This window comes from Zosterops lateralis (genome assembly GCF_965231275.1).
Source record: "Zosterops lateralis genome assembly, chromosome: 8".
NCBI classification, from domain to species: Eukaryota; Metazoa; Chordata; class Aves; order Passeriformes; family Zosteropidae; genus Zosterops; species Zosterops lateralis.
The window spans coordinates 225,220-237,658 of NC_139768.1; the positions used below are offsets into that span (position 1 = coordinate 225,220).

The following is a 12,439-nucleotide window of genomic DNA, read 5'->3' on the forward strand; positions in this document are numbered from 1 at the left end:
CTCAACCCCTGTTAGTGACCCTCAGTCCTCACTGATTGATACTTTCCTTCTAGAGCCCGTGCCAGCCCACAGGGACTGGCAGAATGACATGGAGAGCAGCCCCCAGGAGCATCACTCCCTAGGGACCAGCCGACTGCTGTATCACATCACAGATGGAGACAATCCTCTCTTGTCACCACGCTGCTCTATCTTTAGCCAAAGCCAGAGATTTAACCTAGACACAGAATCTGCCCCTTCTCCACCAAGTGCTCAACCTTTCATGATGTAAGAAAATCTGTTTTAATTCTTATGTGTTTTTCAGCCTTTTTCTGCAATTCACAACCCTTGACTCTTCATGGGGTTTTTTCAGTTGTTGCTGTGTCATAAAAAGCAAATGTTTGTATTGTGGCATGTTTTGACATGGATAACTTACAGCACCAGAAATAGGAAATAGTGTTTCCTCAGCCATAACAGTAGAGTATTTTTTGAAGTCTTTGTTAATTATAGTTAGCAAGGGCAGTTTTAAATGTTAGTAATTAGAATGATGAGTGAACTCAAGATAGGGAGGGCTACCTAGGTATAATAATAAAAAATTCAGCTGTAATTGAACTATAGCTTGAGTCACTGATGAGGGCTGACAGTGTCATAAGGCATATGAACAGTCCATGTATGTGATTTCCAGAAACCAAGCTGTGCGTTTCAGAGAGAAATCAAAGTTTCTTAAAGCTTATATACAGAGCTTTAGCTTCAGCCGCATATGGATAACAATCAGCTCTATTGATTTGCAATTGTAAATGATCAGAAACTAAACTGTCTTCGAAGTTGTAATGTTTATTTCCAGTAATAAAAAACTCTCTGAGCTTACGTTCACAAATCACATCACCACAGTCTCCTGTTACACTTGGAAGATTTGTGAATAAAAGTGTGGGTGTTAAATGTAAATACTGGATCAGGCTTTTTCCTACTAGATTAATTTTTTGAAATATATTCAGAAATCCCACAATTAATTAAAAAAAAGAGAGAATGAAAGACAGATGGTGAACCCATTAGAATACCCTAGGGGTACCTTCAAGCAAAAGCAATTATTTTATGCTTACTTTGTAAAACTAAGCTCTCTCTATCCAGTGAAAGAATAGAATATCCCTGAATTCTGAAATTCTAAGGGTGCCTGCAAACAAGGCATGGTCCATTATAGCCAGCTCTTAGATCCCACAACTCTGCTTTTGGCTTTTGCAGGCCAAGAAGTTCTTCTAGGTGTAGCTGTGAAGACTGCAAAGAACCGCAGACTGTAACACAACTTACCAAGCATCTTCAGAGCCTCAAGAGAAAAATTAGGAAGTATGAAGAAAAGTTTGAGCAAGAAAAAAAATACCTGGTAAGACCACAATTGAAAAGGTAAATACTCCGAGGGAGAGGCAAGGATCCCAGTGTATCTAAACTTACTCAAAACATTGTGAGATAGGGTATTTATGGTAAAATGAAAGAGGGAAAACTTCAGTGAATATCTTTTCATCATCTTCCGGTGTATGCAGTTGTTCTGAGACTCTGCATGTTCTTTGGATTATCTTTGTTGCAAAATATCCATCTTTGGGAAGTGTGAATCAGTGAAACACAGCTGACAGGCTTGTGAAACAAAATGGTGCAAAAGGAGGAAAGCTACTTATTCACTATGTAGGAGTCATTTGTCTGGAGGCTTGTTCTGCTGTGCAGATTCCTTCATTCAGGCAGACTCCTGTAAACTTCCAAAGACCGCGGCTCAGTGGAAGCTGATGGCAAAAATCAGAGAAATAAAACTTGCGTGTTTGGTTGAGGTCAGTGATGAGTGCTGTGCTGGGAACTGTGCAGTATAAGAATATCAAAACATGCCTGATGCTGAGGAGGTGTACAACATGAAACAGGGAAGTTTGTGACATTTTCTGACTATATTAAAATTAAGCAAATTGACATATTACCTTTTAATCCCACTAATGGCTGAAAACTTAAATTTGTGCCCTGTTAGGTCCTGTGGTCATCATATGCTCCTAGGAGCAGAATTTCTTACCTAAACAACCCTCACGCTATGGCCAGAAAAAAAATTATTTCAGAAGCTTGGTTTTGCAAAACTGTTTTGCAATTTAAAATATCCGAGTTTTGAAGATTCAGTGTAAATTCATTTTAATTTGCAGGCAATTTCTAAATGCAAAACAACCCCTGATCTACAAAGCCTTTGTTGTTTGTTTCTTTTGAAATCACTCTTGCACAGGATTTTTCATTTGATTAATTAAGCAGGTCAGTTGAAATTTTGAAAATGCTTTTTTCCCAAGAGAATTCCTGTCTTAAAGCAAGAACTGATTCCTGCAAGGGACAGAGTCCTTCAGTTACCATCCTGGAAATCACCTAGGAACTTGACTAAAATTAGATATTTGATCAATCCTTCTGAAGTCACTGAGGTTATTTATCCAATTAGTCAGTGACTGAAACGTTTTTTGGGATCAGAGACATAACACTCATACCTTGTGGCACTGTGTCACAATGGGGAGACATAAGCCATGACAAATTAATGCCACCATGAAGCCAGGTGCTCTGCATGGCAGTGATAGAGTGCAGTGGGAACTAGGGACATTTTGTAGCACACTGGGGGTGGGCAGGGTTTTATCTGTTTGATCCTTTAACTGTCAGTTCCTTCTCTTTCTGTACGTTCTTTACATTTTCCTTTGCGCTCAGCCTTCGCACGGTGACAAGACTTCCAACCCTGAAGTTCTGAAGTGGATGAATGCTCTGGCCAAAGGTCGGAAGCAGCTCAAAGGTACATAATAATGTGTTGTGTCCCTTTGCTGCTGAAGCTTTTGGGAGTGGGAGTGTACCTGGAACATTTTAAAGTCAGTTTTCTAACCTCACTGCTCTGATTATTTTTCACAGTCCATGACAATAAGCCTCCTAAGAAAGATACTACATGATATGACTTGCCTTGATCCCTGAAATCAGGGGTTAAAGTGTGCCAGTTCAACCTTCACAGAAAGGCTAGAAGGGGGAAGGGGGAAAAGCCATTGTCTCTCCCTCATCGCTATAAACATTGATGCAAAAGGAGATGCTGTTCTGAGCACTTTTATGAGTGTCTAAAACACAGAAGTTAGAAGTTTCCTTGTAATAGCACAAATGGATGTGCAAATGTCACTTTAGGACTGAGGATAAACATCTCTAAGGATTTCATTTCTTTTGATCATAAAAACAGATCTTTCCTTGATAATAAATCTGGCCTTGAGGGTCAGGTTTTGCCCTTGACTGTCTGAATACCACTCCATTAACATCTGTGGGTGTATCAGATGCTTTCCCTTGGGGAGTTTGTAGCCAAGACTGATAGATTTTTTTTTTTTAAAGGCTATTTATAAGTTATCTAAATAGGTTGGTGGTTTGTTTTTTGGTCCAGTTATAAATGGATTCTCACTACTAAATAAATAGTAGTTTTATCTTTCATTTCTATTCTGGATGTAGTTAATAATGTAGGTATAAAGGATGTGATAGTGGTAAATAAAGAATTAGAAACTCATCTTTCAGTAAATTTCTTCTGGAAAGTTCTCCCTGGAGTACTATCCTGTATGATTACTAGATGGTGATGATAATTGCTATTATTATTTCCCCTTGAATTCTGTGTTGCAAATCCAGGAAGGGCAAATGAGAAGAAATGGCCAATCTACAATGTTACTTTTCTGAAAATTATATCTCTGACTCAACTGTTGCTTCTCCTGTCCAGAGGGTCTGGGTTTCATAGACCAGTCTCACCTTCACACCCCAAATGCCTCAATCCTGTGACAACCCTTGATTTTTATTATCCTGAAAAAATGGCACTGCTTTTAAGTAAATCCAGATTCATGAGGTTCACATGCCAAGTACAATTGAAATGGAAAACACTCAAATGCTTGTAGATCCTTCCTCAAGTTTCTAAGGCTTGTCTATCCTTTCTAGTTCTATTGGTTTACTACAAATTACTGGTTTTCCCCATAAAGCTAGCCTAAATCCTCAGACTCTCACAACTAAAAAATTATGTTACTGTTCCTGCATGGATTGCAACAAATTTAACACAGTTGGAGACATCAATCTCCTGCCTTGCCCAAGGTCCTTCACTAGACAGGCGTATGCTTGGAACAAATTCTGGCTTTAAGGGAGCTAATTCAGATTTTAATTTAATTTCCTTTTTGCTCTGTGCAGGTCCCTGGAGCTCCAGGGCCTTTGGCTTGGTGTCAAGTTAATACTTTATCACATCCAGGCAGACTGCTGACTGGGAAGCTTCTGTCTTCTGCTGGGGTGCTCAGGTGCTCTTCTGCCAGAGGAAGCAATTTAAGAAAGTGGCTGCTTCTCCTTGCAGGGACTACTTGAGCAGCAGGGCTGGCATGGCAGGCTGGCCTCTGGAAGGGAGAGGGACAGTTTCAATTGCTCTAGGAAGTAAAAGATGTTACACATTAAAGTGAAGCAAAATTACTTTCCTGCGTGCCTGTGGTGTGATAATAATTGTATGCAAGAAATAGGAAAGTTTTGGTTTGTTTTTTCCTAGTAGTGTCAGAGGAAACTGCTTTTCAAATTCTTCCAATCTATTTACTTGCCATGCAATTGGCCTTTCAGAGCTGAAACTCAGAATGTCAGAAGAGCAAAACTGCACCTCCACAGCACCCCAAAGACACGAGCCCAGTGAAGGCAGTGGGACCTCTAAAGAGGCTGGCCCACAGGAGGCCACAGGCATGGGACCAGCACCCTCCGTGGAAGAGACCATGGACAGTGTCTTGAGACGACTCAAGGAGAAAAGACAACACTTCAACCTTCCTGAGACTATTAAGGTATTTAAGAAGCATGGCTGTTCCCTCAGAACCCTCCCAGCTGAGGCAGATGTTGGTGTGTGGCTGGCTCAGGGTGTGCCAGGGTGTGCTCATCCTCTGTCTGCCGGCACTGCAGGGCATTTTCTCTCTAGCCAGGGGGGAGTTCTAGTGCAGTTTCTGGACGTGACTCTTCTGAGAAGAATTGCTCAGGTGCAGAGGTGCAGAAAGCTTTTTCAAGCAGTGCTAAGCATGTTTTTCTCAGAGATGCACATGTGAATACTGTTCAGGCACTGCTGGAACCTGCTGACTTGAGGCTGTGTGTCCACAACTGCATACTCTGGATGCAGTAATGTGTAATGAGGATGGTGGCAGCACAAACACCTTGAGTCCACAGAAACTGTGAGACTAAAAACATTCCTGAAGGTATTTTGATGGTAAAGATCCACTCTCAGCTGAGAAATGCTGAAAGTCTCTGCAGAGTCAGTAGCTTGCACTGAGGTGACAGGGACAGCACAACCATCCAGACTGCTTTGCTCCCCTGACCTTGTACGGAGCTTGTCGTACCTTGTTTGTGCTGATCCTGCCTCTTCCATAGTCTCAATTACTCCTCTGCATGTAGGAGCAATATTCCAGGGAATAACTACTTGGCTGGAAAATAAGGTTTTGTTTTAAAAGTAGTACATATATTGAAATATTGCTGTGCTGTCACATTCCTGGCAATATAGGGTTCTCTAAAACAATACAGACCACCCAAGCCCCCCCTTTTCTGGGGGGCTGTTTTTGCTCAGAGGATGCTTATCACAGGTTGCTGTCCTGATGCTATTGCAGCCAAGCAAGACAATAAATTCTGCCCTCAAAAGTACCTAAAATCTAAATGTTGACAGTAAGGTTTAGACTTTGGCTGGTGAATGGAAAAGGGGAAGGGGTGAAAGGATGAAAATCTACATGCTAAACTGTGTGAGAACTAAGAAATTATTCTGAGTGGATATCAGTAGCAGAGAGTACCCAGCAGAGACAATTTTTAATTTTTGTTTTGTTTCTATTCTTGGTTCTTAAACAACTAGTTGCTATATAAAAGCCAGGATTGTGCATAACAATGCCATCCTTCTCAGCTCTTGGGCACTGCATACATGACTGATTTCTAATAGTTTCTTTTTATATGCTACATTTTTATGAAGAAAAATGAAATCAAAAAAGTGTTTCATAACCAGAAAATTAAAAAAATGCAACAAAACCATGCTATTTTGTACATAGCTCTAAAATCCTAACAGTGCAAACTGTAGGATAATATTTTCAGTCATTATTATTTTTTTATTAATGGAGTGAGATCAGATGGCACCAAAACATATGTCTGTGAGGAAATTCAGTCAAAAAAAACTTTCTTATAAAAGTAAGTTGGGTGTGGGTGTCTGTCCCACTCCTTTTTCATTTGGTTGTTTTTTGGACTTCTAATTTTTCCAGAAAACCTTCTAAACTTATGAAATGGCAGTGCAGGCTTTAAATATTCTCACAAACAAGGAAGTAATGGAAATTAAATGTTTGCACATGCCAATATTTTAATTTTTTTAAAAATCTTATTCATTTACTTTCTGTTTTCTTGCAGAGAGAACTTGTGTTTTAAAAACTATATGTTAGCAAAGATGGTTGGTAATAGTAATCAAAACTGCTGGGGAACAGAGGCTTGAGCAGGAATAAGATGAAAACCAATTGATCTATTTCAAAATGATGTATTTTAGTAGCTCCCTAAGTGTAACATTAAAAAAGATCGGATTTTGATTATGAGTCATCCTGGACTTTTGGGGGGAGAATGAGGTTTTTGGCCCTGATGATACAAAACGAATCCAGGATGTCTGTGGAAACAGCAAAGATCAAAGGCTCCATTTCAGCTGCAACCAACTTTGGTCTTACTGGAGATATATTTTATGTGCAACATTTTGGTTTTTATATAACATTTAGATCCTGCACTAGAGTCTGAGCTACATTAATAGTAAAATAAATAGCAGCTAAATGTTTCTCTTTTTTTGGTATTTAGTTATTTTGGTCAAAGATAGCATTTCCATGAAAGCCTGCCAAGTTCTCTCCTGAAGTTCTCTGTGGAAGACCTCTAGAGCCCTGCTGAAATACAAATGAGAGCATGTGTGTCCTTAGAAAGGTGCAGAGTAAAACTCCAGTATGTCTAAAGAGCACAGACCACAAGATTTGAATAGGAAACAGCAGAATGTGGTTTTCAGAGCAAAGCACCCCTCTTGCAAAAAAAAAAGCCTGTGAGTAAAGTTATTGAATGAGAAGAATAAAGAAAATAGGGGTTGGCCTGTGAATTGCTCGGTACCCCACAAAGGGGTGGCCACCTCTAATTGTGTCACTAACTCCTCGTGCAGGGAGATGGTAGTTCATGTAATGGCTCACCTTGGGTTAAGGTACAAGGGTTTAGGAAAAAATAAAGATTAAGAGCATGAATGTAGGAGTCCAAGAGATAAAAGACATATAAACACACTTTAAATAATATTACTCAAGAAGCTGCACCAGATCTCCCAAAAAAGCAAACCCAAGACCGAATTCCCAACTTTGAATCCAAGTGTTGTGCCTCAGTCCTTGGGGAGCAGCAGCTCCGTGTGCCCAGCTCTGCCTCAGCAGCCCTTCCCAGCAGGGTGAGCTCAGAGCTGGGAGCTGGCACCGCTCCATGGAGGTGTCAGGTCACTTGTTGCCTTTCTTTTTACTTTTTGTTTCTAATTCCGTGTTAAATGCTGCTTTGTAATGAGCCACCACACATCCCCAAGTGGCAGACTAAGGCCCTGGGAACTTGACTGTGCCTATGTGGAAACAAAGCACTGCCTTTGACAGGGTCTGGGCAGGCCCAGCCCTCACTGAACTGTCTGTCCTTCTGTCCCCAAAGTTTGTATTTCCTGTCTGAAAAAACAACAGCAAGCTTGAAAGCATCAGCATGCAGGGAGCAGAACAGACTAGTAAGGAAGATAACTGTATATAACATTTTGTATGCCTCTGTTCCAAGTTGTGAAAAGCAAACTACTACCTTATCTTTAGCTCAAGTTCCCCTTTTCTTTCTTTTTATGTCACAAGTAAGTTTTGCCTTCTGTTTGAATGTTTGCAGCCTGTCCCCCAAGGCTTTTCTCAGACTGGTTCCTTTTATGTATCTGTCTTCTCATCATTGACCCACTTCAGGTCATATTCTCCTTGGCCATGAAGCAGTGTTCCTATTTAATTAGCATTGAATCTCCTGCTGCTGTATGTAGCCTACAGTCCTAAGATGTCTCAGACAGTTCTGTAGTTTTTAACTCCAGCTGCCTTCTCTGATTTTGAAATCATCACCTATTTCAAATGTAGCTGAATGCCAACCTGCTTTGAGATTGCTAATAAAATGAGCTAATGAAATAGGCTCAAATCCTAAGCCTCTTGAGATAATTTCTCTTGTGTAAAATCAATATTAATGATCACCCCATTTCTTCCTAACCACTCAGCTGCTCCAGGCTTAATAGTTTTTGTAAGAATTAACCTTGTATTAATTGCAGAACTAGCAATAAGTAAACAAATTAGCTGATTTATAATACTCCTGCATTCTGTTAGCAGCTCATCTCTTAACATGAATGCCAGACCATTTTAGTGTGATTAACTCATGCAGACCTTTTAGGAAAATGTGATTAGCAGTTCTGATTAATTGCTCTGTGCTGTTTTTGCATTTGAGCATCAAAAAAAAAAAAGGTTTTGCTCCTGTTGAAGTTAATAGCAAGGTGCTCTGATATTAGAAGAGTGTCACTTCTTCAGGGTTGATGTATTTTTAAAAGTAGGGTCTAATTAGTGAAAATATTTCTCCAAGTTGTCACTAAAAGTCCCCTTGTCATCAGCTTTCTTCAGAGAGGCCCCCTGTGTGTGTGTGCCCCACCTCCATGGTTCTTGACAGGACTTCATCTCCCCCACCTCTGAACACTTGGCCCTAATTCAGGCAGTTCTGTCGTGACCCGGCAGAGACTGTGGGAAGTGGCATTCCCTTTGTGTGCCTTGGTGTCCTGGCCCAGGTGAAAATACACAACTGTGAGGAGCAGATCTTGTTGGGGACAGGGAGGAGACCAATACCTGTTAACTGTGTGCTCCCCACAGCAGACACCTGTGCAAACACTGATTATTCACCAACACTGAAAAATCAGCATTCTTTTGGTACCAGTGATTTGTACTGCAATTTTTGAGCAGAAATACGCTGTTAACCATAACAGGTTGGGTTTGCATTGCTAAATCTTTCTGTTCTACATCCCTTACCAGCCAAGGCAAATCTGTTTATCTTTCTTGATGAACAATTAAAAAGTCGAGGAATGCTTTCTATGCATTTTTTCAGCTTTCTGAGTGTTTTGTCTAGAATGGTGGTTCTCACTTTTTACAGCTAAACATACTTAATATATATATTGTGTAATTTTGGACTCTTTTCTTGCTAAGTTGATGCCAAGTCCCCACTGACCTCAGTGCAGACATAGAAATAGAATTCATTATTAATGTTTATCTGGGAAGAAGAGATTATTAAATAGATATGTGCTGGTACCCTTGTCATGAAATCCTGAGTTACACTCTTACAAATAACATTTTAAAATAGGATATAACAAAAAAGCAAATGGCTTTGGAAAAAAACCCTAATCTTCAGAAATGTCTAGTATATTTAGAGAGTATTCGTGGGCAACCTGTAAGTATGCCATGGAAAGTTAGGTAAACTAAAAATTATCTAACATCTCTAACCAATATTTTCGTATATTAAATATATTAAGATGAATGTTACACAATTAGCATAATTATATTTTTTTCAAACTAATTTGCTTATAAATGTTATTGCCTGATACTGATGAATTTGGTTACTATGTTAGAAATTAAAGAAAAATAAAAAGTGACTCTGTATTTCTCCATGATTGGAAAATGCCAGATTTGAGGATTAAATTGGAAGATTACATATTCACAGCAGATTTGGCTCTGCTGTCATGTATGATTAGAATGCTTATCAGCTGAGGAAGGTTTTATATAGGGCACCATCTGAGATGTGAACTACAAAATTACATGACCCATTGTATGCGTTTGCCTTTACTCCACAGCAGGACTTAAACTATTACTTAAAATCCATTTAAGGGACTTCATTGCTGAAGGTGTAAACAAAAAATGCCACAATTGGTGAGATGATGATTTGAAAATTTGTCTTCACAGCTGAGGAAATCCTTTTTGATATCAATGTCTGTATTCTTGTGAATGTCTGCTTCTGGCTAGTAGTTGTGGTAGAGGAAAAGGGAACTGGCAGCACTGTTTGCCAGCTGACAAAATTATGATCTGATTCTGACCTCATTTTTGTTCATTTTCTTTGGGCTTGGAATGAGAGCTGAGGGCTGGATTGTGCAAGAAGAGTATGAAGAAATTATATTTCTTAGGAAAGAAAACAAAAGAATTGTTAGTGCAATGTAGAGGTAAAAGAGACAATTCAGAGTTAGGAAAGAGAATAGCAGGGTGCCTCTGTATCACAGGGTTCAGAGAGGGTGTTTCTTCTCAGGGCTGAGGAAGCTGTAACAGCACCCTGGAAACACAGTGGAGTGTGCTGGGGCTGCCCTTTGCCCCGCTGAAATCTGCTACGGCTCAGCACCATCTTTATCCAGACTTACCTGACAAGGTCAAACAGAGAGGCCACTGACCAGGTTTAAAGCAAAAAAAATTATCTCTTCTGGCTTGTTTGGCACTGCCTGGAGCTCTTCAGTGTTGTAGTTAAATAGAACATGACGCCTGGGGAGAAGTGGCCGGGCTGGGATAGGCAAGCCCTGACATTCCGCAGTGAAGGGTGGCTCTAGACGTGGTCCCTAAACCCTCCATCAGCCAGATGTGTGCAGTGCCACCAGCCTGTGTTTGTCTGCTGTCCCCTTGCTCCTGCTGACCAGGCATTTGGGCTATTGTTTGTGTCTCTTCAGACCTGCCGTGTGTTCACTCACCTGAGCAGGTGCACCTGGACCTCTCTGCAGTGCCAAAAATCAGTGAAATTGCACCCAGTGAGTGGTCATGGGTGTGGGAGCTGATGAGCAAGGGGCTTATGGTGGGCTAGGAGCAAATGACCCTCTTTGGACATTTTACCACTGAGGAAGATGTTACTTTGAGGGCGTGGGGGCATGACATGGTTGGCCGACTGGGGGAAGTTAGTCTTGGTTTTGGGTTTTATTCCTTGTGGAATTAGTTGTTGTATTTTTTTTTTTTCCTTAATGCAGTAAGTCAATCTAGTGCACAGCTAGTTTCCCAAAGGTGTATTTTTGTATTTGTGAATATTTGTGGCTGGATCAGACACTTAACACCTGATTTAAAATCATATTCTCTTCCAAATCATTGCTCCAAGTGTTCATGAAAGCCCAAGAACAAAGTAAATGAAGGGATGGATGGTTCTCCACTCTGGTGAGGAGTGCACCCAGCAATCCTGCACAGAGCCAGCTCCATGTGCAGCTGCAGAGCCGTGTTCTTGGTGCTCTCCATCCCTCTGATGGAGATGATGAGTGCCTTGTCCCAGGCAGGCTCTGGCATTCCTGCTGCTGTCATCACAGCTAAGGAGGTGAGCTAGCAATGCAAGGCACAGCAACAGCACATCTGAACTCACACTGCTCCAGCAGCAGCCTCAGAGAGAGAATAATTTACTCTGTTCCTCGGCAGTGTGGCTCAAGAAAGTGAGGGAATCATACTGGGTATTCTCCTTTAGAAAACAGATTGTCATTTTCCTTTTTAGATCAAATTACAGTTCCCATGGAATATCTATTGAAGCAAAATACACATCTGCTCATACTCCTCTAACACCTTTCTCATCTTTACAGGAGAAAATGAGAATATTTTTAATTTACTTCTTATTTTTTAATTTTTGAGGGCTGTGTTTTGTTATGATTTTTCTTTAGGTAACTAAGCAAGAAAAGAGTCTCATGAAACCTCTTTATGACAGATACAGAATTATCAAGAAACTTCTGGCTGCTCCATCTTTGATCACAACAATTGTAAGTTGGAAAGAATTCATCCATTGTCAAGGGAACATACAAAATGCCATGTTTGATTTGTACCCGTATGTCCATTTAGCAGCAATAAAACTACTGATATCCAAAAAACCTGCTCATTGGTTCATACAGGGTGTTGATACTTCAGATAGAGCAAATGCTCTGTAAAGTTCAACTTCTGTGCATGGCAGAGCTTCCAATGTACCGCAGCAGTTTCTGAGGCAAGAACTCCAGTGGGCTGGGTAAGACATCGAAGGCTGGGTTTAATTTTCCATCATGGCAAACATCTACTACACAGAAAGAAACCTCTCTCTTTTCATGAAGGACTCTGCTGTCACTATGTCTGACTTCTATATCTTATCAACAATGCTTTCATCAATAATATAGCACATACATGCAATTTGCAGTACTTTAATAATATATTGGTGCAATGGAACAGTACTGGTCTCATAGTGAGTGAAGGCAGTGCAGTCTGGCTACTTGGAAGTTAATTAGCATGCGTACCAAAATTACTAATCTAATAGTAATTGGGGCTAGGTCAAATTTAAAACTTATTATTGTCTTCTTACATGACAGTGTAACTTCACATGTCTTTGAAAAATCACAGTACAAAGCTTTGCACACTTACACATGGGTATTTCTTTGAAAAATTTCATTGAAGTTTCCCCTAAGTGTTACTTG

At 40.3% G+C, this 12,439-nt stretch overlaps 1 protein-coding gene across 2 annotated transcripts in view; it reads left to right on the forward strand.

Moving 5' to 3' along the window:
* The window catches only part of FAM13C (family with sequence similarity 13 member C), a gene marked incomplete at its 3' end in the record, with an annotated part of 86,477 nt that overhangs the window by 70,088 nt on the left and 3,950 nt on the right, over positions 1-12,439 (forward strand). For both annotated transcript variants that reach the window (XM_083866558.1, XM_083866559.1), the window contains 5 exons: positions 54-264; positions 1,216-1,354; positions 2,683-2,764; positions 4,576-4,787; positions 11,666-11,761. In XM_083866558.1, coding sequence (XP_083722684.1) covers positions 54-264; positions 1,216-1,354; positions 2,683-2,764; positions 4,576-4,787; positions 11,666-11,761 — 740 coding nt within the window. The remainder of the gene's footprint in view (positions 1-53; positions 265-1,215; positions 1,355-2,682; positions 2,765-4,575; positions 4,788-11,665; positions 11,762-12,439) is intronic.